The 27,767-nt window shown below is 40.0% G+C and overlaps 1 protein-coding gene across 3 annotated transcripts in view; it reads left to right on the forward strand.

Moving 5' to 3' along the window:
* Positions 1-3,226: 3,226 nt before the first annotated feature.
* Positions 3,227-27,767, forward strand: part of phc2b (polyhomeotic homolog 2b (Drosophila)) — a 38,534-nt gene continuing 13,993 nt past the window's right edge. The window contains exons 1-7 of one of the 3 annotated variants that reach the window (XM_017697844.2): positions 3,227-3,345; positions 18,590-18,890; positions 24,529-24,687; positions 24,892-24,969; positions 25,241-25,402; positions 26,597-26,746; positions 26,975-27,245. In XM_017697844.2, coding sequence (XP_017553333.1) covers positions 18,651-18,890; positions 24,529-24,687; positions 24,892-24,969; positions 25,241-25,402; positions 26,597-26,746; positions 26,975-27,245 — 1,060 coding nt within the window. In that variant the 5' untranslated portion in view covers positions 3,227-3,345; positions 18,590-18,650. Of the gene's footprint in view, positions 3,346-13,248; positions 13,434-18,589; positions 18,891-24,528; positions 24,688-24,891; positions 24,970-25,240; positions 25,403-26,596; positions 26,747-26,974; positions 27,246-27,767 lie in introns of those variants that run through there. The other 2 variants (XM_037535156.1, XM_037535157.1) reach the window with 2 other exon arrangements.

The following is a 27,767-nucleotide window of genomic DNA, read 5'->3' on the forward strand; positions in this document are numbered from 1 at the left end:
CTTTACAGTGGTGGTGATAGGAACCAGACATCCAAACATTTAATGCCTCTAAAAGCTACCTCACAATGTAATAACATGAAATCATTACAAGTACATGACTGAGAAATTGTTTTTATCATAGTTTTGTGACAAGATTTTAGTTTAAAATGTACATTTTTTAATCCGCTCATGGTGGAGGTGCACATGTAGGATGTTGCACACTTTCAGAAATAAAGGTACGAAACACTGGGGTGGTATCCTCAAGGGTACATCTTAGTATCTTTAGTATTTCGTCTAAGTTGTACTGACTCCACACGCCCTGTCTCGTCTCCAGGCTTTTCTATTGTATTGTTATGTTTTGAAACACTAGCTTATGAAAAGGCACAAATACATATTTTCACATGGGAAAAACTTATGCAATGAAACATAATCATTTGGATTTACAGCTTTTTAAATGACAAATTTAGAAGACTGAAGACACTTAACTTTTTGGATTGTAAACAATCTGTATGTGTACTGTTAACATTGTGATCTCTGTTTCCCATTAACAACACTTTAAAAAAATCTGAGCTGGTAAGTTTCTCTACAATGGACATTTTCACATCAAAACACTGTATGGCCTTGTTTATATGTCAACAACTGAACTGTGCTGAAAAATCTGTGGAACTCCCATTTAACTGATGGTATTTGTTTTGGGAGATAAATGTACAATCAGAGCAGCATAATTCAAACTCAATAACACTTTATATACACTTATGTGTGTAAAATGGAACATGTAAAAATATGTAGTCTAATATTACAATTGTTCACATGGCATGAAACCCAGAGACCTATGGACCTTTAAAAGAAGAGTATCACTGAACACATTTCTCAGCACTGTGGCAGTAGCAGCGGGACCAGCATAGCGCAGAGAGACCCCCCGATAAATATTTCATCTGCCTTCCTATGAATTATGCATACTCTATTACATCCCCACATAATATGATGCTTGCGTCAATTTGGAGGCCCATTGCTCCTCTGGTTGACGACTATCAAATCCACCGTGCGGGTGACATGTGATCCTGTGGCGGGTCCCCCCAGCCTCCCACTGTGGGGCTTATGGGAATTACTGCCTTACTGGAAAAGAGGTTAAGGCAGTGGGGCGCTGTGTCCGGAAGCCCAGTATCTAGGGAGCTGTTGGGGACTAGATAATTAAGTATTGGTCAAACAAAATAAGTCATATTACCATTGAATTATTTAGTGTTAGCATGATGATGACGGCAGCATTTTTCCATATTGGAGATTTGATTCAGGATGTGGAGAGGAAATTGATTTTTGTTCTACAAGAGAATTCCGCTATTCCATTGCTGTGGAACAGTGTTATACTGCATAGATGAGTGTAGAGGGGTTCAGTAGAGCTAATGTTTGGTTGGTTTGGTAGCGAATTTGATCAGATGTGACATGACAGTCCCTGAAATGGGCACATGTGAAGACACTTTTTTTCACATGATCACATTTTTTTGTTTTGCCACCATCCAAAAAAAGTAGCTCTATTTTTTTTTTTTTCTACATTACTTGAATACCAGCTGTCCTTTTTATTGTATAATTTTCTTGATGATTAGATCAATAGAAATGCATCCAAACTGCTTGTAATATAGTCATTAACTTACGTTTAAAGTAAAGAATGTTTTTGCCCTCTTGTGTAAGCTCACTACTTTGGAGATCATTGTTTCTCTTTGTACAGGTAAAAGTGTAAATTGCACATTTGTTTACATTATCATATTTTTTATTTCATCACATGTCTATATGTTTTACATGTGATTGCACATAATCTCACATGTGATCACAATTTTTCACATTATCACACTTTTTCATGTGATCATGTTTTCCGTGCTATCACGTTTTCCCCCACATGTTTAAATTGTTCACAAAATGAAAGTGTCTAAAAACGCAATCATTCTTTATAAGTGTGGTTTCCACACAACACCATTTCAATTCTCAATGCCATTTTTTGCGCTTCAGGTTTGGTACTATAATCCTTCAGAATGGGTCATTAAAAACACACACAAACTCATGCACAGCAGACAACACACACACACCTGCACAACACCCAACACACACATGCACAGGCTCCAGGTCATGCCTGAGTTGTGTCATTGTCTCACCCACCCCCCCCACCCCCCCCCCCCCCCCCCCCCCCCCCCCCCCCCCCCCCTTCAGGGACACACATACTCACAACCACAGGCACGCAAGGCTACTACCCTTTGGACCAATCACGTTAGCCTGAATTAGCCCCTCAACCAATCAGCTTAACCCCTGAACCCTGAAGCCTGCATTTTACTGTGATCTTTATACCCCATCATTTGAATATATTTGCATACATTGGAACACCCAGTACATGCAGCCCCTCCCCCATCCTCAAAACACAAGCCTCAGTCCTTCAGATCACAGGAGTGTAATAGCAGAGCATGCAGTAATGCAGAACACATGGCCAAACAATGCATTTTAGCTGTGCACAAGGTGCAATGGCTTGGTGGGAACTCATCTTTCACCTTTCTGCTGTGAACCGGGCAAACAAGCTTTTCAGCCCCAGTGACTGCGTTAAGAATGTCATGCAAGTCAGCCTGTTGTACCCAAATCATATTCAAAGCTTTCAATTGGACAGTAATGCATGCTCATCAGAAGAGCATGCTGTGGCATTAAAGCCTCATCTGGCAGCTTCAAGAACTGGCCCTACTTAAGTTGCCATTAGCATGAAATTTTTCAGAGCTGACTGGAGGAAGAAGAGAGAGGATCTGTAATTAGCCTGAACATAGTGCAGCATCCAGCAGCCTTTTGTCACATGTTTCATTATGGGTGATATTTTGTTAGAATATGTATAAGACAGAGGCAGAGAGAGGGGAGGAGTAAACTAAAACTAACCAATTGATAATAAATATATCTATAAAAAACGTCTAGATTTAGTGGTAACAGATGCTTTTGCGTGTTCTTTGCAACTCACTCTGGTTTTATTTGCATGCTCGCCTGGTTCAAGCAAAGCGCCATAAAACACCACTGAAGGGTTAAATCTCTTTGTGTTGCTATGGCGACTTCCACAGACTAGCTGTGGCTGTGCACTGACAGCCGCATAAAGCGAGAGGGAAGGGGGAGGAGTTTCGAGTCAATGGGTGGGACGTGGTGCTGTACCTCGCCCTCTGATTGGCTGCAGCCAGGTTACATGTGACCTTTGGAATGCTAATGCCTGGACTCCCCCCAACCCCCCTCCTGCTGCTGTCTCTGGTCTGTAGCGAGCGGTCTGTGGAGAGCGCAGCCCAGAAATGGTGTAGGATAGCAGGAAAGCAGGAAGAAATCAAACCCTAGGAGGGAAAGACAAGGCCTAGGCTAACGGTAGGACAGCTTTGGCTTAAATATGAAGAGGCTCTGTAGTTTTCCTTTGTTTAAACTTGGCTCTAGGGAAGTCATGGACTGTGTGTGTGTGTGTATATGTGTGTGTGTGTGCGTGAGTGAGTGAGTGTGTGTGTGTGTTTGTTTTCTCGCTGAGAGCCAGCATGCTTCCAGGCTCTTTTGAGAGGAGCGCCTTCACCAAATCTGACAGTTTGACGGACAGCACTGAGGCTGCAATACATCTGACCCACTTCTGGCAAACCTTTGTTTTGCACTAGATCTGCTTCTGTTAGTTGTTAAAACCAAAATCAGCCCTTGGTGAATTTTCTTCTGAAATTACTTCATGGATGGACTCAGAATGTTTTTGGAGAAAGCCAGAGCTGCCCCAATAGATGAGATGCAAACAGCATTTTGAAAGTATAAGGTTCTGAACGAATCTTTACAGCTTGGAAGCCTTCAAGCCTTTTATATGTGTGTCTGAAGCTGCCACAAGGCTAGCATCAGGGGTCAGGGCTGGGTCAGGGCCCCCTTTGGAGCTGCAATGCACAGTAGGTCAGGCTGAAACGAATGTGTCCACCAAATCACTGTACACTGGTCAGATTGAACGCTGGTATCTGTGTAGCCGTGCATGTGTGCTTAATGCCGAGCCGGATTTCCAGCCAAATTGCATCTCAGCTTAAAAAGAATTTGAAGCATGCTTTAACCAGGCCAGGCCACGAAATAACTGCATTTTGTTAAAGCAGGAATGTGTAAACCATTTCTCATTACAACCTTACACTTGGAAAAGGATTCCACTGAAGTCTTCATACCTGGAACATGGTTCGTGGTACCTAGAAGATGCTGTTGAATCTTTGAATTTCAGAATCATGACACGGCCAGTGACAGACCCTGACTATTAAAGCTATGCCATCATTTTGGGCCATAAATGTCAAAACCCAAAATCAAGGGAAAAAACTTGTCTCCAATATTGCTAATCGCTGTTTGCCTATGGAATTTCAGTAGTAAATTTGATTTGTTTATAGGGCGATACATAGTCGCAGTTTTACAGTGATTCTTTCAGTAATGAGTCCTGATGTCCACCTGCTGTTTTCCGTTTTTAAAAAAAGCTTATTGTGACATATTGTGATGTAATTCACTGCAATAACGATAACAGTTCTGACCTAGAGTGACTTTTTTCCTAGCTAAATTGGACCCACCCTGTAGAGGTCAAATGTGTTTGCTTGATTCCACAATTCTGTTGTTAGTTGTGAATCTGAAGCGTTAGACCTTCAGTTCAGCTCATCAAGTCCTAACCAATGGGAGAGCTAGCTTGGCTGTATCTACATAGATACCACAGAAAGAAAATCCTGTTTTTATCATTTTCTGGGCATTTCAAGAATTTAACTCTTTTGTTTCCCACCAAAATGTACAGTGAAATATGAATGTTACTGCATTACTATCAGAGATGAAATATAACAGAAATGAAAATACTATTGAAGGAAAATGAAAAAAAATTACAGATATGTATTGTTGAATTTCATAGAAATTGCTAGGCTTTCTCTGAGGGTTTCCCACTAGACCTTATAGCACCCTAACACATAAAGTACATGTACTGTACTATTGTTATACTATATATATAAATATATATACACTGATTAACGCTGTATATATCTAGAAATCCACCCTTTCCCTCCGATTCTTCAGTGAAAGTGCTTTTATCTAATAATCTGGCTGATTTTATGGTGTCGTAGTCCAGACGCTCAGGGACAGACACTGAAGGTTGATTGTAGGAGGTCTAAGGCATTGTGCACTAACTACAGATTACATGAAGGAATTAGGGGCTCCAGTGTTGTCCTTTTAACCTGAGGTCAAAGAATGAATCAATCTGAGAGAGAAAGAGGGGGAGATCGAAATCACACACTTGTATAAATGACATCTCTATGAATGCATGGCAACAGGGCATCTGGAGAAAGGCCTAAATGTCACACACATTCCCAGCAGTCCTCTGCTGTGTCCGTGTGTGCACTCAGTGTCCTCAGCCTGCCGTTAGGCTGACAGGATCCTCCTGGGCTGATGTTTACATTCTCCAGCTGGGCCACAGCACATTGCTCTCTATGCTTCCCAGTGTTCTGACATTCAGAATGGAGGCTTCGCACTCAGAGAACAGCGGCTGACATTTTCAGACCTATCGCAGACAGACCAGACGCTTTTGTCAGTCAGCACTTGTGAAGATCATTCTGCCGTCATGGGAAACCAGCAGTGCTGAAGGCGAAGCAACCGCCAGAACAGCTCCTCTGGCCATGAGATCCTTTAAAAAGGGCCCTTAGCACTGAAGTTCATGTACCAAGACAGAAAAAATGACAAGATACATTTTCTGAAACTTGGTTATTTATCAAAGGTCACATAAACTTAGCAACTTTTGTCATACAGCATATAGAGAAACAGAAATCATAACTGGGCATTGAAGGCTCGGTTATTGGTCATTGAGATTGAATAAATAAAGTAATTAATTAGAATCGAAAGCAGAAGTTTGAATATCACTGATCACATATTTAAGTGAAAATAAGTTGGCACATCCTCCACAAGCAGGAAACTTAAATGTGGTATTTGCAACATGATGGAAAATATTAAAACATAAAACATGTGGCATAACTTTTTTTTCCTCCAACATGTCAAATTTAGCAAATAAACAATAATTGTGCATTAAAATGGCCAGAGGTTTGTTCTCTGTAAATGATGTGTTAACTTATTTTCACTTCAACAAAACAGTTTAAGTAGGGGTGCTCAGACTTTTTCATACAACTGTAAGTACAAACCATGAATTAACCATGTTATGACAGTGATCATATCACCAATATCATAGCAAACGTTAACTTGAATCCAAGTTAACGTACTGATTTTTCATTTCATGTCATTTTGGACCGTTTCGGTGGTGCGTTTATCATGACATCTTTAGACAATGATGTAAAGGGCTGCCATTTTCGAATTATATAAAAAAGGTTTTCATATGATGGCAATTATAAAATGTTACAGTATAAATATACATGAATAGTACTGCTCTCCTACACATTCATTCTAAAGAGCATTACTCACAGTCCTCCTTGCTGTCATTATAAGTCAGTTTGGCCCACAAAACATAATTACACCCGTCTCCGTAATCCTTACGTTAGGTTTGGGGTCCAGAGGATCTCATTACTGGCTTTTATAATCTAATCCCCATTAATAAAAATGAGGAGGCCCCAGGTAACCCAACTCATGGTATACTTTATTCATGGCCTTCACATCCAGACTTCATCCAGCTACCCTGCATTGATCTCCAGCTCCCCCGAGACTCACACGGTCGCTAGGGAATGCATGTCTGCGGCTGTATAAACACCACTCCTGAGTGAGGCAGCAGAGGGATACCAATTAACTAGGCCTCGGGGGCCGGGGCAAAGTGGGGTACGGGGACAGTCGCCATACATGTGCACTGCTGCCTAATTACGCTATTGCTCATTTAATAGTCAAGAAAGACCTGCCAGAATAGCGCAGTGACTCAGCAAGTGTATAGTGCACCTGAGAGTATATAGTGGTGAACATCATTTTTCTCTGGTAAGATTTAAAGACATAAAGATGTATAGAAAGTTTTGAACACATCTGGTGGAGTTGGACATGGACATGTTTTGTTGAATTTTTAAGTTAACAATATATAATACATAATAACGTAATATGGCATTTTTCTGCAAATCTTAGTGCACAATTTGAGTTTACCATATTGGAAATAATGAAAGCAAGCAAGCAAGCAAAATTTATTTATATAGCGCTTTTTACAACAGGTGTTGTCACAAAGCAGCTTTACAGAACAATCAGTATTACAGAGAGAAGAGAAAAGAAGAAAGAAAATCCGGGTCCGAGCCCCCATGAGCAAGCCAGCGGCGACGGTGGCAAGGAAAAACTCCCTAAAAGAGGAAGAAACCTTGAGAGGAACCAAGACTCAGAAGGGGAACCCATCCTCCTATGGTCGACACCGGACAGCAAACATTATTAGTATGAAGTATTATAGAAAAGTGGGAAAAGAAAGATCTGAGGGTGAGGACTGCACAGCGCTGTACAGCAAGAAGCTCAGTGGTGGTCAAACCGGTCCAGAAGGCTGGTGAGCAGCGGCACCAATCAAGGCAGTAGAGGCAACAGCATCAGGCGCACAGGATGGGCAGCTGATCAGCTCGGCAGAAAAAGGAGAAGAAAAAAAAAACAGAGTTAGTACTGTAAAGAGTGGCTGACCACAGATTACAGTAAAACAGAGCAGTGTAGACTCCAGCAGGTCTAGACCTGACAGGGAAGACTAATCACCAAATGCTTGACTGTACAAATAAGTTTTTAGCCTAGACTTAAAGATTGGGGCTGTGTCTGATTCCCGAACATTGGCAGGAAGATTATTCCAGAGCTGGGGGGCTTTGTATGAGAAAGCTCTCCCCCCTGATGTAGCTTTATTTATTCTAGGTACCAGTAGTAAGCCAGCACCTTGTGATCTAAGTAGGCGTGATGGTTCATAGTAGGAGAGGAGCTCACTCAGGTACTGAGGGGCGAGCCCGTTTAGAGCTTTATAAGTCAGTAATAGAATTTTATAATCAATGCGAAATTTAACTGGTAACCAGTGCAGGGCTGATAAAACTGGACTAATATGGTCAAACTTTCTGGTTCTTGTGAGGACTCTGGCTGCAGCGTTCTGGACTTGCTGAAGCTTGTTAAGGCTTTTGCTGTGACATCCAGACAGCAGGGCATTACAATAATCTAGCCTTGAAGTAATAAATGCATGAACTAGCTTTTCTGCATCCTGTAGAGATAATGAATTTCTTAATTTAGCGATATTGCGGAGATGCAGGAAAGCTGTTCTAGTGATATTAGATATATGTGTGTCGAAGGAGAGATCAGCGTCTATCATGACACCAAGATTTTTAACAGATAGGCTTGATGAAACTGAGAGATTGTTAAGTTTTAGTGTTGAGTTAGACAGTCTGTGTCTGGCTAATTTTGGACCAAGAAGCAGAACCTCTGTTTTATCTGAGTTAAGTAACAGAAAATTATTTGACATCCAATCTTTTATGTCTTTTACACAGTCCTCAATCTTGGCAAGTTTAATTTTATCATCCGGTTTACTTGATATATATAACTGGGTGTCATCTGCATAACAGTGGAAATTTATGCTGTGTTTACTGATAATGGTGCCTAGTGGTAGCATATATATTGTAAATAATATAGGTCCTAAAACAGAACCTTGTGGAACACCATAAATTACTTTTGCACGAACAGATGATTCACCCTTTACATTAACAAACTGATAACGATCTGTGAGGTAGGACCTGAACCAGGAAAGAGCTTTAATAGAAATGTATTTTTAACTTAAGTGACACTTTTTAATCCCACAAACGGGGAAATTTCACCTATGCATTTAACACATCCGTGAAGTAAAACACCACACACTAGGGGGCAGTGAATACACTTGCCCACAGCAGTGGGCAGCCCTATCCACGGCATCTGGGGAGCAATTGGTGGGATTAGGCGTCTTGCTTAAGGACAGCTCAGTCATGGACTGTCTGCGCTGGGGATCGAACCAGCAACCTTCCGGTCACAGGGCCAGTTCCCTAACCTCCAGCCCATGACTTATTTCCTCGGTATGTCAAATTTGCACATTAAAATGTGCAGAAGTGTGTTGTCTTTAGGATGTGTTAACTTTTTTTTGCTTGTTGTTGGTATAGTGCAGTGGGCAACAACTCTGCCTTCAATACTGTAGTCTGGTGTTCAATCTACTGTCTGGGCAAGCACCCTACTCCATATAGAGTCCTTAGGCAAGGCTCCTAACATTGCCAGCGCCTACCTGTGTAAATTGATCAGATTGTAAGTCGCTCTGGATAAGAGCGTTTGCCAAATGGCGAAATGAAACTGTAAACGTACAAAGTCAACAAACACCCCCATCTGGGTGCTCAAACTACATAAAGATCTGGAATTTATTTTTGCTAATTTCAGACAATTTTCACAGTTTGACAGACACCCCTAAGCCTGTGATGAGCTGACCCACTTCTGGCAAGCCTCTATTGTGAACAAAATCTGGTTCTCAAAGCCCAAATCAATCCACTTGGGTGAGTGGTCATGCTTCTTAACGTATGATGAGGAGCTCAGTATGATGTTTCATAATCTGTTACTGCACCTCCGTTTCTACAGACTCCCAAAGTTAATAGGACAGTCGCAGTATTTTGAAGTTATAAGACTGATAATTTGAATGCAGTTTCTTTGATGCTGAGTCCTTTAAGCTCTATGAGAGTTTATATTTAGTTTATATTTATGTTGTTTATTTTAGTCTGACAGGCTGCAGTTATACTTGAATCAAAGATCTAATGCCCTCTGATATTTTTTGCTTGTTTTAGGCTGATAAAGCTCTGTGTTATGATGTGCCAAATATTTCAGACAACAAATCCTTCTAGTTTATGAGTATGCATGCTGTGATGTAACTGAGAATTACAACATTACACTTGTCTGTGTCAAGGCTGACCCCGACCTGCTCTTTATAAACAAACATTCAGTGGGCTAAGAGCCATGGACAGAGTTGACCAAGTGCATCTCAAGCCTGCAGGCTCAGTGGCTGGGATGTTGCAATGATGAGTCAAATAGCTCAGCACAGGCCATCATCACTGGGCTAATCAGGATCACATCATTCTTAATCAACCACGTCCATTACATCAACCCAAACAGTGATGTCTGGTTGAATAATTAAAAATAAACTTAATTATTTCATTAATTCATTAAATTCTCATTTCCAGAACACATTTAAAGATAAATCTAAGAATAATGTTTTCCCTCCCAACATTTATTTTTCTCACACTGTTGTCAGCCTATGTATTTTAAGCTAATTATTAAAACTTGTAGTTTTAAATTTTATGTCATCACCATATACACACTGGCGGCCATTAACGTATTTGTTTTCACTTGTGCCACATGATATTGTTGTTTTGATTTCATATCCCTATAGTTTACAATGAACACATTAAAGAGATTCAACAGTTCAAATTAATACAAACTTATTTTTTATAATTAAAAAAAAAAGATGAATGTCACTAATGAGAAATCGATTTGTGAATGCATTGCAGTAATGAGAGTTGGGGTAAAATTTACAAAAAGAAGAAAAAATAATTATTTAACCTTCTGCTATATGGTACATATAGAGCTACATGGTCTACTAAATGATATGAGCATTTTTTATCATTATTTATTTTTTATTTATTGTCAGTTTTGAGTTCAGATCAATTTTTGAAAAAAAAAGGGCCGTAAAGGGTTCCTTTTTAAAGAACCGTCTTTTTTAATAGAACCATTTCTGTGAAAGAGATGTGAATGTAAATAACCTTTTTAACACTTTCAACCAGATGTGCTTGTGGTTTTGAACTTTAATATGCCACTTTTATAGTTGAACCCTCAGGAAAAAAAAGGTCTGAAACTGTCACTGGGGTAGTACCCTCAGTACCTTTAGTCAGGGAACATAATTGTACCATAATCCATTGAAATAATATTTTCTAAGTTTTATCGACTCCACACACACCGTCTTATCTCCAGGCTTTTTATTTTATTGTTCTGTTTTAAAACATTAGGTTTGAAAAAGTGCAATTATTTAATTTTCTACTGGGAAAAAAATAATTTAAGGTACACAATTGGACCTTAAAACCACTGTACTACACTAAGTCTCAAGATTAATAATGGAATAAAGAATCTAGGGCTCAAGAGGTTAGCTTTAAACAACCTCTGCATAATGTAAAGATTCTATATCAGTAAAAGTTTTTTCTAGAACCATGCAGTTGTGTATAAGTGTTTGAACACCCCTAGTTAAATGACATGTATTGATGATAAGTTATCATATCCTTTATGGAGAAGAAACTGAAATATGCTGTTTTTCTGCACATTTTAGGACACAGATTCTATTTGTTTTGTGTGTAACATATTGTAAAAAATTAAATAAATATGCCATAACATTTGCCATCAAATAGATACATGCAGCAAATAAATGATGGATTAAAATGTGCATTGATCTGCAAAGGATATGTTAATTTGATCAGGGGTGCCCAAAATGTTGCATATGACTGTGTCTTCAAGCCAAGAACCTTTTATGAAGCTTTATTTTTAGGATTGTCAGAGTAATCACTGGTTGCAGCCTTACCTACGTGTTATGGCAACAAATCTGGGGATGGGAAAACTGCACAGGCCTGCTCTTCCTACTTCTTCTTCTTCTTCCTCTCTCTCTCTCTCTCTCTCTCTTTCTCTCTCTCTCACACTCCCTCTCTCCTGCTGCATCTGTATCTCCATCCTCTGCTGCAGGCCCTGCCCCCACTCATTTCCCACTGACTGGCTGAGTGGGTAACTAATGTGGATCAAACCCGCGGCAGACAGACAGCACTCCCCCCATCCCATCTCATCCTGCAGCCTCATGTCTCTGCCTCCATAGCCTCCTCTCTCCATCCCTCCAACACTTCATAGCATTCTACCTTTCCATCCCCCTCTCCTCTCTCGTCTGCTCTCCTCTTCTACTCTATTCTATTAAGCCATCTTTTCTGAAAAATCTTCAATCTGTAAAGAACCTTTTTTAAAGGTTCTTTGAACTTTACAAAAGGTTCTTTGCGCTCACATTTTAAATGCTTTCTTAAAGAACCACTGAGAGGTTACTTAGGGAACCCAAAGTGGTTTCTCCAAAGAACCCTTTTGTGTACTTTTCCATCCCCACGCCTTATAAGCTATTTATCTGTTTCTCATTCTGCTCAGCTTCCACACCTGACTAATAAATCTTCCTCTATCTTTTTATGCCCACATCTGCCACTGTTAACCAATCATATTCATTTGTCCCTGTCTCTCTACCCGTCCATCTCTCCTTCTCTCCATCCCCTTTATCTATTCCTCTCTCATCTCTCTCTTATTTTCACTCTCCCTGATGTGCTCACTCTCCGCATCCTCCTTTCCACACTCCACTCCTCCGCTCTAATTTATCGGCCCCCACCAGCAGCTAATCTATATGCTAATAAGCAGAGCGCAATCAATGACGTTCTTGCCTGCCTGACTGCAATCAATATGATATTTTACTCACATATGAGGGAAATCCATTTCGGTCAGGGTGCCGTAGCCTCTATCAGACGCAACACGGAGAGAATAAGTGGCTCAATTTAGCTCCTCTGATAATAGGCTCTATTCTCCTCTGCTGAGGCTCTTGTGTTTATTTTCAATTTGAGGTGCCTCCTCAAAAGTGGCCACTATTATTGATTTATATATGGTGCCATGTTGTTTGAAGAGTGCCAAAAATGATATTCCCCTGCTAGTTCACCTAGGAACGCTCCGTTTTGCCATAGACAACTGACTGAAATCATTTACTATAAACTTACAGCAGCGCTAATGAGCAAGAAAAGACCTCATTAAGCGGAGCAATCAATTAAGCGTGACCTTGTAAATTTCCTTGTCCTCCTTTAAACGGATTCATTTTAGAAGGTTTTATTATTAGTCCTATCCTCTTCCTCCGTTCCACATTGTAGTCTGTCAAATTAATGGATTCTCAGACTGAATAGTGAATGCCAGACATCAAGTACTGGACAGGGATCATATTTACTGTGAGCTCTCTCCTGGGACTGGCCTTCTTCTTGCATTTTGGCAGCACCCACCCTCTCTTCCAGTTCCAGTGAATATTCTAGTGATGGTTGTAGGGGTAGTGGTGTGGAGGGGGGGTTGGGTTTGGTATCGCTTGTGGAAGAGGATAAAAATTCATTACCATCATCTTCATTAGTGGATACCCAATCGTCCAATCAGCACAGGGCCCTGCGTTGGGATTCCGAGAGGCACCCCCCTGTTGGCTGTCGCTAGGAGACCACATAATCGGGGTGGAAAGAGGCAGAGAGGGCTCGCGTGCGTGCGTGCGGATGATGTGTTTGTGAGAGAGAGGGAGACTGAGTTGGCTGAGACGGAGAGCGCTCATTGCGAGGAGGCAGGACTGGGATACGCACGCACACACACTCATATATACACACAGGCACGTCAGACAAAGAAGCGTCAGGGTCCCGGGGGATGGGGCTCAGCACGGGGCCGACAGGAGCTCGCACTGCCCCGCAGAAGAGGTAGGAGCTGGGCTTTGTCTAGCAGAGGAACTCTCTCTCTCTCTCTCTCTCTCTCTCTCTCTGTGGCTGAACCTGGACATCTCTGTAAAATATCCCTCTCTGGCCTGGCTTTCCAGACCCAGATTAAACCCTGTGGACTGTTTTTTTTCTGACATGGATTAAACCTAGTCTTGGGCATATTTGCAACACCAGTGGAGGTACACCATTAGAAAAAAAATTTTTTTAGACTTAGTCTGGGTCTGGGAACTGGCTTACTATTTAGTTATTACTCTTAAGGCTTAATTACTCAATTATTACTATGTAACTACTGTCAGCTCAACTATTTTCAAAAGTAAGTTAACTAAAAGACAATATTAATGTAATATAGTTAATAATAATAATAATAATAATAATAGGAATTGGGGTCTGGACCAGCCAACGTTTTAGGTGGTTAATTTAGCCTAATCTACACTAATGATTTTCAGTGGGACATAACCACTGGCACTTCACTGCCAGTCCAAGGCTAGACTTAATGTGTGTGAGAAACTGGCCCTATGTGTTTATTTTAGCTGTTTCCTTCCTGTCCTCTCCCAGCTTTCCATGTGCCTGCCTTCTCTCCATCCATCTGTAACTCCATCTTCCTCACACATCTCTCAAACTTTCAGTATGCCTCTGTTTGTATTACTCAGTTGTAGTTCTGTGTCCACATCACTGAAAATCTGGCCTTTGCACAAATTTTTTTCTCTGTGCGCTGGAGTTGCCCCAGCAGATCTACGGCTGTGAGGAAGGGACGCGCACAGACGGAGGAAGCAGCTGGGTGGGTTGTCTATTCTGACACCCAGAGAAAGAGAAAGAGGAAAGCGTTGGAGCTCAACTCAGTGTGACAAGTCGCCTCTCAGAACAAACACTAAAGACGAATACAACAGCTTTTCTTATTGAATATTCCAAGCGGAGATATTTATAGATTCAGGTGCTAGAGTTGCCTTTGCAGATGACAGCAGAGGTTTTTGATGAGGCTTTGATGTGCATTGTTTTATTTATTTATTTACGCAGGCTTGAACCATTTTTGAGGAGACTACGTTGTTTAGAATTAGTTAACATCGTGAATAAGCTACTAGCATTGAGATCATATTGCTGCATATTGCAAATGCAATATGTCTCATGATATATGAAAAATGCACAGGTGAATCGGTAATGTGACATGGGTTAGGACTGACCTGCATTATTTGGACCAATATAATTTACATTTGTTGGATTAAAACAATACATTGATACATTCAGATGCTCACAGAAACTGTCATCTGGAACTGTGATTGTTCAGAAAGTTTATAGCTGGCTAGAAGTACTTTTGCATATTTCAGCTGTCTGTGGTCAGTATTGCAAAAAGTAATATTGTGATAATAATTAGCAAACAATATATGGTGCAGCTCTGCTTGACATAGGGCTGAATGATTTATGGAAAATAAATAGCAATTTAACTAATATTTTGGATGCAATTTAAATCCCAGGCCTGTGGTTTGGCCAAGAAGAACAGAAAAGTCACTTTGGCTTGAGGGTTGAACACTGAACATAGCAACTGCCAATTAGCTGTGGTTGTGATACCATAGCACATGGACGATTTTTATTGGTCTAACTTACCTACATGCAATTCTCTGGCTCTGTGCTATTAGGTTACCTTAAACTTGGGAAGACAAGATAATAATATAGGCTATAATTAAAATTTGCAGCTCCTGTGATTTGAAAATTGCACTCATTCAAATCACAATTTCAATATAAAAATGATTCATATATATATTAGCCCTAGTATGATGCAGATAGTGATGATGATAATGATGATGAGAAAGTTATTCAATTCAATCTCATCCTATATCCTCAATTTAATACCCAAACATCATTAATGGTGGATGGAACTTAGTATCTTGTCTCACAAAACCATTACTGGGCCTTATCTCACAATAGCTCTATATAAATTATACTGCAAGTGTGATTTCCCTGATGTATTTTCACCTGCATGAAATAATGAGACCCAGCGCTTATATTTAGAATATGTAATTACCATGGCTGTAATTCATTAACTCCTCATAGTGTAGGAAAATTGTCTGTGGGGACTGAGATATACAGCAACTGTGTCTCATGTCATGTCCCAATTAAACGGCAGATACAGATGATAATTGGTTTGAGCTAAAAAAACAAAAAAACAGTGATTGACAGATTGGGAGTGAAGTGAAGCTAATGGTTTGGATGCAGAAGTGGTGAAGGGGGGTTTGGTGGGCAAGGCCGTTTCAGGTAAGCAGTGTGGGGGTTGTAACTTTTGTGTGTGCATGTAAGCAAATAAGGGGAACGGAAGCCACTCAATGTTTCCCAAATGTTCCAGTATCTCTCTCTACCCCTCTTTCCACGTGCTCTTAACCCCCAGGCCTGCGCTTCTCTCCAGGGGACCGGGGACGCATGCAATTCTATTAACAGAACAGTGAAGTTAACCCAGCGTGTATGTGTGTGTGTGTTGAGATTTTGGGTAAGATAGATGACCCTTCAGTCCAAGTGGCCACTTCCCATCCATTATCCTTGATTAGCTATGATTATATGGCTATTGTTAGGGCGGTGAGAGTGACTTTGAAATATCTCCCCATCAGCGCGGTCATCTCCGTCTGAGATAGCTCTGTTCCTCGTGGCTCTTAACAAAACACTGGAGTATAGGTGCCAAACAAGATAATGATCAAAAAAAGGAGCCAAATTCGCTCAAAGAGAAATTTAGACAGCCTGGAGAGTTTTGCCATTCGGTTGCACCTTGACCTTTACTGCTAGATGAAGGCTGACAATTAAAAGCAGAGTTCTCTGTCCAAACTGTTTGGGTTTTTTGCAGGAAAGTGAGACTTTGTGAAGGAAATGTTTATTTAACTCTCAGCTTTGGGCTTTTTTGTCTAGGAAAAATTACGCTGAAAAGCAAACAATGCAGTGATGTCATTTGCTCTGAGGAAAAGGTGTGTTTTGTACCATTTTGTGTCTTTACTCAAGATGATTGGTGTTTTATGTGACTGTTATGACCACTGTTACAAAAAGTGGGAGGAGGAGGGTACAGGGGGTGCAGGGGGGAACATGTTCCCTCCACTTTATGTGACAAAACTTTAGGGGTCGCAGGATGATTTTCAGAAAAAACACAAGCTGTCAAATATCAATTATTATGGAGCTGTCAATTACTGTTTAAAACTCTTACTAAACCCTGTTTTGTTTAGATAAAAACCGTTTTCAACACTACTGTGCTGTGATTGTTAATTGACTTTTGCTGCTCTCCATATTTATCATTGTTGATTTTGTAGATTTATAGCAGCATGCAGATAGAAACAATACCGCCAAACCGCATCTCTGTACTGAATATGTAGGATATTATTATTATTTCTGTTAAGAATATTATTTGAATGAAGAATATATTATTATTGATCAAGCAGTAGTATAATATAGTATGATGTAGAAGCATCAATATAGAAGCTGTAATTGTTGCCGTACTTTGTTTGCCCATCATTAGGCTTTAGTTGCTGCAAGCATTAGCCACCTGACCTTGATCAAACCACCATTTGTCTAACTGAAGGTGCACCCCTGGATAAAAGAATGATGCTGATGTCCAATATTTCAGCCAAACGCCAGACTTTCTTAAGCAAATGTGTGCAGATTCTGATAAGATTCTGACATAATTGTGTATGTTTATGTTTCTTTTTACATCATTTGAATGTCGTGCTCATTATATTATGTGAACCTTTCATGAATATATCAGTAAAACATTTGAAAAACCAAGTTACATTCAAGGACCCATATCATGGCAAATTTTCCTCACAACCATGAAATAAGACTTTGATATAGTGTGGAAACATTGTTAAACAAAAAAAAAAGCTACAAAAATAGCCCATTTTTGAATTCACTGTTTTTATGAGTACATTTACAAATATCCATCAGTTTAGCCTCATCCGTTCACACTGAATGTGGAGTGTTACAGCCTGAACTAGTTTTTTGAATGAAGCATAATACAAAACAGCCCGTTAGAAGAGGGGTCATTTACATGTATCAGTCTTAAAGGCACATTAACAAAAACAGCCAGGTTCATTCTAAAGCATCATGATCATGCATAAATGAGGTATGACATACACCTAAGTGGACTTCAGGGAGAGAAAAAACACTAGAAAAATGTAGGTTATGAGCCTTTGAGCAAATGTTTTAGAACATTTTCTCCTTGATGTTTGCCAGTTTGGATTGTTTCTATACACTTTTAGAAGTAAAGGTGCTGCGCAGGCACATTTTTTGTTCATCAATGTGTGCCTTAAATATGTTTCCCCGTGAAAAAAGTACATATTTGTGCCTTTTCATAACCTAATATTTTAAAACAATAAAATAAACAACCTGGAGACGAGACAGGGTGTGTGGAGTCAGTACAGCTTAGAAATTATCAATTCAATGGATTATTGTACAGTTATGTTCCCTGACTAAAGGTACTGAGATGTATCTTTGAGGGTCCCACCCCAATGACAGTTTTGTGCCTTTATTTCTGAGAGTGTAGAACAGTCATGACTGGGGAAAGAATGCAAAATTGCAGAAGGCTGCAAAATCGTTCCCTAATTTCTCCACCCCCTTGGTGTGGCAGATGTTTGTTTAAACTGTTTGGTTTGATATGTGAGCAGCTCTATAATGGCAAGGAATCTTCTGGAAAGGATCATTCGGCCTTCAGTATTACAGAAATGTCCAAAGAACTTTGATTAATTAATGCTACTTCAGTTTGCTAACCTAAACATGTGGAACATATGGACTCTCTTCACATGTACAGCACTGTGGCCTATAAGCTCCACTGATTTACAGTTAAACTCAACTGCTTTAGAGATCTTTAGATCTGAAACTGAAATATACTGTTATTTTATTTGTTCATATTTAAATAAATAAGCTTTTAAATAAAAGTTGATTAGTAATATGAGCATGAGCCCTCTGTCAGTGTTCAGCTGTCTCTGTGGTCCCTAACTAAATTTCCACACTCGGGCATTTCAGTTTCCTTGCAAAACCAATTACGCAGCATGGTGCTAATGGGTGATTTATTTTATCGTTGTTAATTTGACAGTACATAGCAGGCACTGACTGGGACATAAGCTAATTTCAGACATGTTTACTCATCCTGACTCGAAATCTCCTTTTCTTATTAGCTTGCGTAGAGTGTGCCAGCGGGGCAGTCGTGGGTCAAAGGTGAGGCGTCGGGGCGGCACCATGGAGGGTGAGCAGGGTCCTCCTGCCTCCAGTGCCAGCAGCACAGGCACCTCCAGCTCCTCCACCAATACCAACACCCCCTCCGCCACCACCAGCACCAGCAGCACCACCAACCCACCAAACACCCCCAGCAGCAGTAGCAGCAGCATTGCCAGCTCAGCCAGCAGCACCAGCAGCAGCAGGCAGACTGTACCGCAGATATCAGTGTACAGCGGAATACCTGACCGACAGACTGTGCAGGTGAGATCACACACAAACACAGAGCTAGAGACCACCTATGTTTATTTCAGACACTTGTAGTTGCACATGCAGTGTTGGAAAGTTAAAATTCCATTTACTTGTGCTAAGGCCCAGTCATCCTGGTGTTTGCCTCTGAATTTTCATGAGAGAAATTGCTTTCATTGCAATGGAATTTACTACAACAAGTGATTTCACATTGTAGACTTCCAGGCCAAGTAATTTTTGTGTGTAAAATTTTATGTAAGGTTCAACTCTGGTCAACTTTGACATGCAAATTTGCTTCCTCAGCTAATAGAGCTACTGCTTTGGCTGTGTTGACCTCTGAATTGGTGGCCCTTCATAGCACTGAACTTCCAAAATGGAAGAAATGCTAATTTGTTTATGCACAAAGTGTTTATGCACAAACCTTTAAACATTTCATTCTCACCGGCTCTAAATAAACTCATGAAAGAGAGACTTCATGACACTGTATACTTAGCTCCAGTTTTGTGATTTTACTGTTTGTTTTGGATGAGTTTCAGACGAAGAATATTATATTCTGAAGGCCACTCAAAGCACAGCAGCACTCGGCTCCAGTTACAGTTCAGCTATTAAACGCTACAGTTCTGAAGTGTTGAGAGATATCAGATGGTTGAGAGAGGATACTAACACACATCTAACGTGCCTCATCCAATTTGTCATCTTGATTTATTTTTATGAGCTTCTGATTGTGCCTCTTGAAACCTGTCAAATTCTCCTCTTTTTACAACTCAGGTTCCACCCTGAGGAACCATGCAAGCAGTTAGTGGGCTGTCACTAAGAGTGATATTATTAATAGAGTAAGCTACACATTTTCAAGTAATCCAATTTTTTTTAAATTAACAAACACAAAAATAGACTTGATTAAACAGTAATGAACCATGAATAACCTTTCAGTGTTTTTCAGTCTACTCAGTTGGAGACAGACAAACTATGAATGGTGATACAGTCATATGAAATACTTCAAAGTACTTTATACTTCACTACTTTCACATATTGCAGAAAAAAAGCATTCATTTTATATTGTATTTTTCCCCAAAATGTTAAATTCAGCTCATCAACAGTCACTGTGCATTAAATGTATGCAGGAGTGTCTCTGTAGAGCTATGTTAACTTAATTTCACTTATAAAATCAACAAAGCATGTAATTTGACCAGGATTTGCACACAATTGTGGACTGCATATACCATAGTTTAATGCAAACCTTGAATGCACAAATGCTTTGATTACTTGATTCAAATGGGTGTATAATTTTACATAATGATATTAACACAAACATAATTTATAATTACAACAACACAAACATAATTAAACTGAAAGACACACTGGTGTTGATTTAATATATTTTATTAATTTGCAAATGATGTACATATTTAAATGAAGTCAATTTAATGCATTTTTTCAGTGAACGCGCAAGTGATATGAGCTCCTGCATTGTCACACTGGGAAAAGGCAACACAAACACAGCGGTACACACTTACACCTCATCACATTTGTAACCTCACCCTCACGACTTCTCACTCACACCTATTTTAGAGTGATAAATTTGTGCTACGTTCATAGAAAGGCTGCCAAGTGAGCGTCTCTCAATAATTTACCTGTGCTGCCTCCTGCTGGACAATCTCGAAAACTGCATGAAGTGCACAGAATATCAAGAAATTTGTTCATACTGTCTGAAGCATCTCAGCTGGGACACTCCATCAGTGTCACATCAAGATCTTTGCAAGCATTTGCTGATGACTGTATCAGGTTACTGTGGTTTACATCCCTCCCCTCTTTGTTTTAGTCAGCATCAACCTTGACCTGTGACCTCAGAGGCAAATCTCCCCCCCATTAATCTGCCAGCTGACCTTGGTGACAGCCTTGAATTCACTGGGCTGCCTGTAAAGTTATTTTTCATTACTTTATCATTAAAATGACAGCAATGGCAAGAACAGAGAATCTAGTCATCTACACAAATTTTACCTGCAATGCATTAGACATATAATCAGTTACAGTAGGCTCCAAATGACTGTGAGTGACGAGTCCACTATAAACTGGATTTATTTAATCACTAACCCAAAATGAACCCACATTTTCACTCAGTTGTAACTTATTATTCACTGATATGTTCACTGAGACAGATCAGTTTTAAACTATTTTAGAATATTGCACTATTGCTTTGAGAAAACCGCAACCCTGAGGGAGAAGCGGCTTAGAAAATGTGTGTGTGTGTGTGTGTGTGTGTGTGTGTGTGTGTGTGTGTGTGTGTGTGTGTGTGTGTGTTTGTGTTTTGAGAAAACTGTCAGCAGGAATTAATCCCATGTTTGGGAACATTTAAAAAGTAATGCATTGAACTGACTTGATTCAAGTGATTTCCACGTGAAATCAAAGGCAAAACTGTTGATGTCATTGGTGCAAATTAAGGGGTGACAAGACAGATGTCCTTTCCACTTTTTGAAGTCATGGAAGAAGATTTTAGGGGTTGCTTGAAAAAATTAGCTGTTGCAAAAAAAAACCCTGTCAATTGTTAATTATTAAAAAGCTGTCAATTATAGTTTAAACTCTAAACTCAAAGTAGGCTTTTGTTTCATTAAGTTATCAGCAATGACAAAAAAGATGCACTAACATGCCCTGAAATCATTTTCAGCATTTCTTTACTGTACTATAATTTGTTGATTTATGTCATAATAGTTATTCATTTTCTTTTTGATTATAATTATATTTATCATTATTGGGCTATTTTGTTATTTTATATTATATATTCATTAACTATATTTGTTAACAACATGCAGATCAAACTAAGAATTTTAGTGACACAATGAAACTGCCATTGCCATTAATGTATATATTATTATTTTTATTAATAATGTTTGATATAATGTACACAAATAGTTGATGTAATACACTATATTGCCAAAAGTATTTGCTCGTTTGCCTTCACATGCATATGAAATTGAGTTAGTTCCCATTCTTAATCCATAGGGTTTAATATGATGTCGGTCCACCCTTTGCAGCTACAACAGCTTCAACTCTTCTAGGAAGGCTTTCCACAAGGTTTAGGAGTGTTTAGGAGTGAATTTCTGATCATTCTTCCAGAAGTGCATTTGTGAGGTCAGATACTGATGTTGGACGAGAAGGCCTGGCTTACTGTCTCCATTCTAATTCATCCCAACGGTGTTCTGTTGGGTTGAGGTCAGGACTCTGTGCAGGCCAGTCAAGTTGTCCCACACCAAACTCGCTCATCCATGTCTTTATGGACCTTGCTCTGTGCACTGGTGTGCAGTAATGATGGAACAGGGAGGGGCCCATCACCAAACTGCTCCCACAAAGTTGAGAGCATGAAATTGTCCAAAATCTCTTCGTCTGCTGAAGCATTAAGAATACATTTCCCTGGAACTAAGGGGCAGAACATAACTCCTGAAAAACAGCCCCACACCATAATCCCCCCTCCACCAAACTACACTTGGCACAATGCAGTCAGACAAGTACCATTCTCCTGGCAAGCGCCAAACCCAGACTCGTCCATTGGATTGCCAGATGGAGAAGCATCACTCCAGAGAACACGTCTCCACTGCTCTAGAGTCCAGTGGTGGCGCTTTACACAACTGCATTCGATGCTTTGCATTGTATTTGGTGATGTAAGGCTTGCATGCAGCTGCTCGGCCATGGAATCTCATGAAGGCCACATGAAGTTAGGAGGTCTGTAGTGATTGACTCTGCAGAAAGTTGGTGACCTCTGCGCACTATGCGCCTCAGCATCCTCTGACCCCACTCATCATTTTATGTAGCCTACCACTCCGTGGCGAGTTGTTGTCGTTCCCAATCGCTTCCACTTTGTTATAATGCCACTGACAGTTTACTGTGGAATATTTAGTCGTGAGGAAATTTCACAACTGGAATTGTTGCACAGGTGGCATTTTATCATGGTACCACACTGGAATTCATTGATGGAATTCCAGAGAGCAACTCATTCTTCCACAAATGTTTGTAGATTCAGTCCGCATGCCTAGGTTCTTGGTTTTCATACACATTTGAGTATAGCAAATTCAGTGCATCCCTTTTTTCAGTCAAGCTTAAGAAGATAAAATGCTGCCTCCTTGCACTATTGAATGCTCTGAAACAGAGCTGGAATAACGTGAACTGTACTAACTTACAAAAACTTACAAAATCAAGTTTAAACTATGATTAAGTCAAATAGTGGATGTGTCAGTTACTGTGGCAGATTTACCTTTAGTACAGGTCAGTGAAGAATGATGTTTCAGGAATTAAATTTAGCTAAATAAACAAACTACACTGCTTCTCATAAATAAAATATATAGTTCTTGTTAGTAGACTCAGACCTTTGTGCACTACTACCCATCCAAATACATCCCTATATATCACCAAGCACAGAGCAGCTAGACGGTACAATGAATTTTGTACAAAATCTGAACATTGATCAGCACTCCTGCTCTGAGATGTGGTAAATTACATGCTCAGCTGCATGGGGTCTGTATATTATGTACTCAATTTGAACATGTAGTGTGTTGAGGTTATGCTCCACTGTACTCACACCAGAGCATGGGTCAGAGCCTCCTCTTGCTGTTACCTAGCAACTGTACAGTAGCGCCCAGTCCCGTGTGAAAACTGAGGTAGGGGGAGGAGTTAGGAGGTGTGAGGAACAGCCAGTGGCCAGTAGCGAATAGAGAAAAGACCTTCAGGACTCACACTGTGTCATTGAGTGGTGTCAGGACAGCATGAGAAAGGATGACATTGTAGGCTGATGCACTGCTGTAACTGCCAAGTGAATCTCAGTTATTTTAGTGGCTTAGTTTTTTTTTTGCTTTTTTTAGCCCAAGCTTTCACTAGTCCTGTTAGTTAGTGAGTTTCAGGCACATCTCTTAAGCTGACTAAAGGTATTATTATTTTCATTATTACATTATGTAAATATCAGTTTGATTACTTTGACTACTGGACGTTTGTTAAGAATACTAAATCATTCCTGTTTCATTAAAATGCATCATAAACTGATGATTGATGTTGCAAATACTGTATAGGTACACATATTCATGCAGCTTTGATGTAAATATCAAATATTCAATGTTCATTGAAGAGAAATGTGATCAATTTTCCAAAATTTCTGCATAATTTATTGGTTGAAATGTAAACTAAGTCATTAAGAGTGGTATGATCTGAAATGGTTTATTGTAGAGAAACTTGCTGACTTTCTTGACAGTGAAGGGGACACAATGTCTAGAAAGCAAATAGCCATTTTATTTACTATGCAAAATGATCTGTGAACCTAAGTATTAGCTCTTTCGAGGTTTGTATGTGTAAGATTGATATTACTAAAGACACAAATCTAAAAAACTTTTTTGTGGTTTAACTTCAGTGAGTACTTCAGTTGTTCCTTTTGTGGCCAAAAGAGGGCGATAAACACAAAGAAACTCCCCATCCAGGGGCTCACAACAACTCTAGGAATTTTAAAGTGGAAAGTGCTCTGTTTCAAGATTAAATTACAGAGAGCTTGAACAGTCAGTGCAGTCAATGCAGGTTGGTACAAAAGCACATCCATTCTCCTTCGGTCTCTCTCTCTCTCTCTCTCTCTCTCTCTCTCTCTCTTTCTCTCTCTCTCACGCTCTCTCTCTCTGTCCTTTAGGTGATTCAGCAGGCCTTGCACAGGCAGCCCAGCACAGCGGCGCAGTATCTGCAGCAGATGTATGCGGCACAGCAGCAGCACCTAATGCTGCAGACAGCAGCTCTGCAGCAGCAGCACCTCAGTACAGCACAGCTACAGAGTTTGGCAGCTGTGCAGCAGGTGGGTCAGCTTTAAATGCTAATAAAAAGGTAGCGGAACCAGAGAAGACTTTATTTCCATTTGTTTCAAGCTTGCTTGATCACTAGTAGCCTTGCTGTCGGTTCCTTAGTCAGTGACAGTGGTACAGTAGTGGCCTCGAAAGGCCATTCACTAAAGACCAGCACTCTATAATAACCTCTTTCTCTGTCTCGCCCTCTCTCTCAGGCCAGTATAGCTGCTGGTAGACAGAACTCTACCCAGAATGGGACTTCATCCACCCAGAGTGGATCATCACAGACTACAGTGAGTGCACACACAGCCCAGCATTCAGTGTTTGCTTGACTAGTTCAGCTAAAGAGTAGGGATACAGAGTTGTTGAAATATATGGCTATCCAAACTCATCTTATTTATTTGTTTAATGTATTGAATATTCCAAGTTTAGAATACAGTGTGAAATGAATCATGGGTTAGCAAGTTTTCAGCTGAGTAATAGTAATGGTAACAAACTGACTGAGCGTATGCTGTTAAGAGTGAGCAAGGTCTCTCTCTTTCTCTCTCTCCCTTTCTCTCTCAGATTAATCTAACCACATCTCCTGCCACCGCTCAGTTAATAAGCCGCGCCCAGAGTGTAAACTCCGCCCCTTCTGGGATCTCACAGCAGGCGGTGCTGCTTGGCAATGCCTCAAGTCCCACCCTCACCGCCAGCCAGGCTCAGATGTACCTGCGTGCCCAGATGGTGAGCTTTCACACCCAGGTCCGGGTGCTGATTCGGTCTCAGGCTAGAGATGAGACATACTGTGTCAGTTTATCATGTCATGATTCAGGACTGATAATATGTCTTAGTAACCTGCCAGGATAAAAGCTGTTATTCTTAAACTGCAAGCATAAAGCTTTAAGAGCAGCTTAGCAGCTTTTCAAATCTTGCTGTAGGAAAACTTTATCTACAGTGTGTAAGTTTATCATGGCAATAAATGTTTTTGCCAGACACAAAACACCATTTAACATTTAAAATAAACTTAAACAACAATGCAGTATAAAGTATCAAGAATTTTTTATTTAATGGACTGATTGTGCCACATCAGACAGGGGGTGATTATTACAATTAATACTGTGCTTCCTCAAGGAGAGGTTTGGAAATGGCTACCCAGCGCAGTGGGTAGTGCTGGCGCCTCACAGCAAGAAGGGCCTAGGTTCAATTCCCTGCTGGGTGACCAGGATCCTTCTATGTGGAGCTTACATGCAGAAAGTGTGTCTATTGTGATCCTAAGCAAATAAATTGCTGCTCTCAGAGCAAAACCTCATATCTCCAAAATGATAACTTTACTTTTAATGAAAATCAATTAAATCAGACTTTTTTTAAAATTAATTTTGGGCTATTTCCTTTGGTCCATTTATCATGAAGTGTATACACAATGTAAAGCAGAAGGCATTTTTAAATTATGCCAAAAACTGAAAAATGACAAAAGTGGAGATATGTGGTTTTGTTCCGACAGCACAGAAGTGTTTACTGCCTAGATACAGTCATATGCAAAAGTTTGAACACCACGGTCAAAATAAGTGAAAATATGTTAATGCATCCTCTACAGGACATTTTTTACTGCATCATTTTTATTTTTGAGTAACACACTGAAAAAAGACCAGAAAATAATTGTGCGTTATAATGCAGAAGTGTGCATCCTCTATGGAGGATGTGTTCATTTATATTTACTTTTAAAACCAACACAACATAATTTGATCAAGGGTAACCAAAGTTTTGCATATGACTGTAAATAGCTTTTTTATACTGTATATTCCGTGGGTATATACTGAAGGAAAAATAAATGATTTGCTTGTAAATGAATCAGTGCAAATGAGTGAGAACGAAAGACAGTGATGGGTAAAATAAGAGCTTACAGATTAATGAGTTCTGTATGTGTGTCTGTATTTGCAGGCTCAGCAAAGTAACCTGGTTCATGTAGCTCGGAGTCTAGGCCGTGCGGTTCCTCTCTCCCCCCAGCTCATTCTTGCTCCTACAGCTACTGTTACTGCTCTCCAGTCAGACACCAGTACAAATACTAATACCTCATCTGCATCTGCACAGGTACAGACTCACAAATACAGGCAGAAACAGAACAGTGTAATTCACAAATTAACATATTGAACATTATGTTGCTATACACAGCTTATAAAAGTGAATATACTTGCCTTTTCTATCACAGTAAGGCTGAGTATGATTATGTGTTTATGAAAGGTCATTGTATTCTCATTGTCAGAAATGTATAAAAAATATTAGGAAAATGTAAACAACTTCTTTACATACTTTTCCCAGGTGCAGAATCTTGCCCTGCGCAGCCATCAGGGGACGTCTTCCTCCTCTCAGTCCACAGGCCTGCAGGCCCTGAGCTTGAAGCAGACTCCAGTCTCCATCCAGCCCACCCCACTCCTCAAAACCACCAGCTCGGGGACCACCACAGGGAAAGGTGTGCTCCCTGGAGCTTCTGGAGACGCAGGGAAGAAGCAAGAGAGTGGAGGAGAGACAGAGGCCAAGGCAGTGAATATGAGCCGCAGTGTCACGTCCTCTCATCCCCTCATCGCACCGGGTAAGAGCTGTATGAATGGCAAAAGTACTAAAACATGGATGGTATGATTATTAGGGCCAAACCGATATGATTTTACTACCAGTAATGATACTGATTTTAAGTTGCTAAATTTACAATAATAAATAGTAAATAATCAAATCACCCAATGTAATTTCTTTATGGTATAAAAATGAACAGATTCAAATAGCTTTAGTCAAACAGTGTTTTACCAGCTGCTAGGATTGTCCATTGTCTGCAGTGAATGGTCAAATGAGGCATTCTCAAATGCCAAATACCTTAACATCAGCCTGAAATCAGACATTTGAACTGTGTTATTTCACGTTCCTGGTCAAATTAAGCATGATTTATTATTCTGCATAATTTAAAAGGGAAATTTCTTGTTTTTTCATAATATTTGGCTGACACGTTGTGACTTTTAAATCAAATCAAATCAAATTTTTTTGTATAGCGATTTTTACAATGGATGTTGTCACAAAGCAGCTTCACAGAATTTCAGAAAAGACAGAGTTTTAACAAGAGTGT

This window comes from Pygocentrus nattereri, chromosome 26, assembly GCF_015220715.1.
Source record: "Pygocentrus nattereri isolate fPygNat1 chromosome 26, fPygNat1.pri, whole genome shotgun sequence".
NCBI lineage: Eukaryota > Metazoa > Chordata > Actinopteri > Characiformes > Serrasalmidae > Pygocentrus > Pygocentrus nattereri.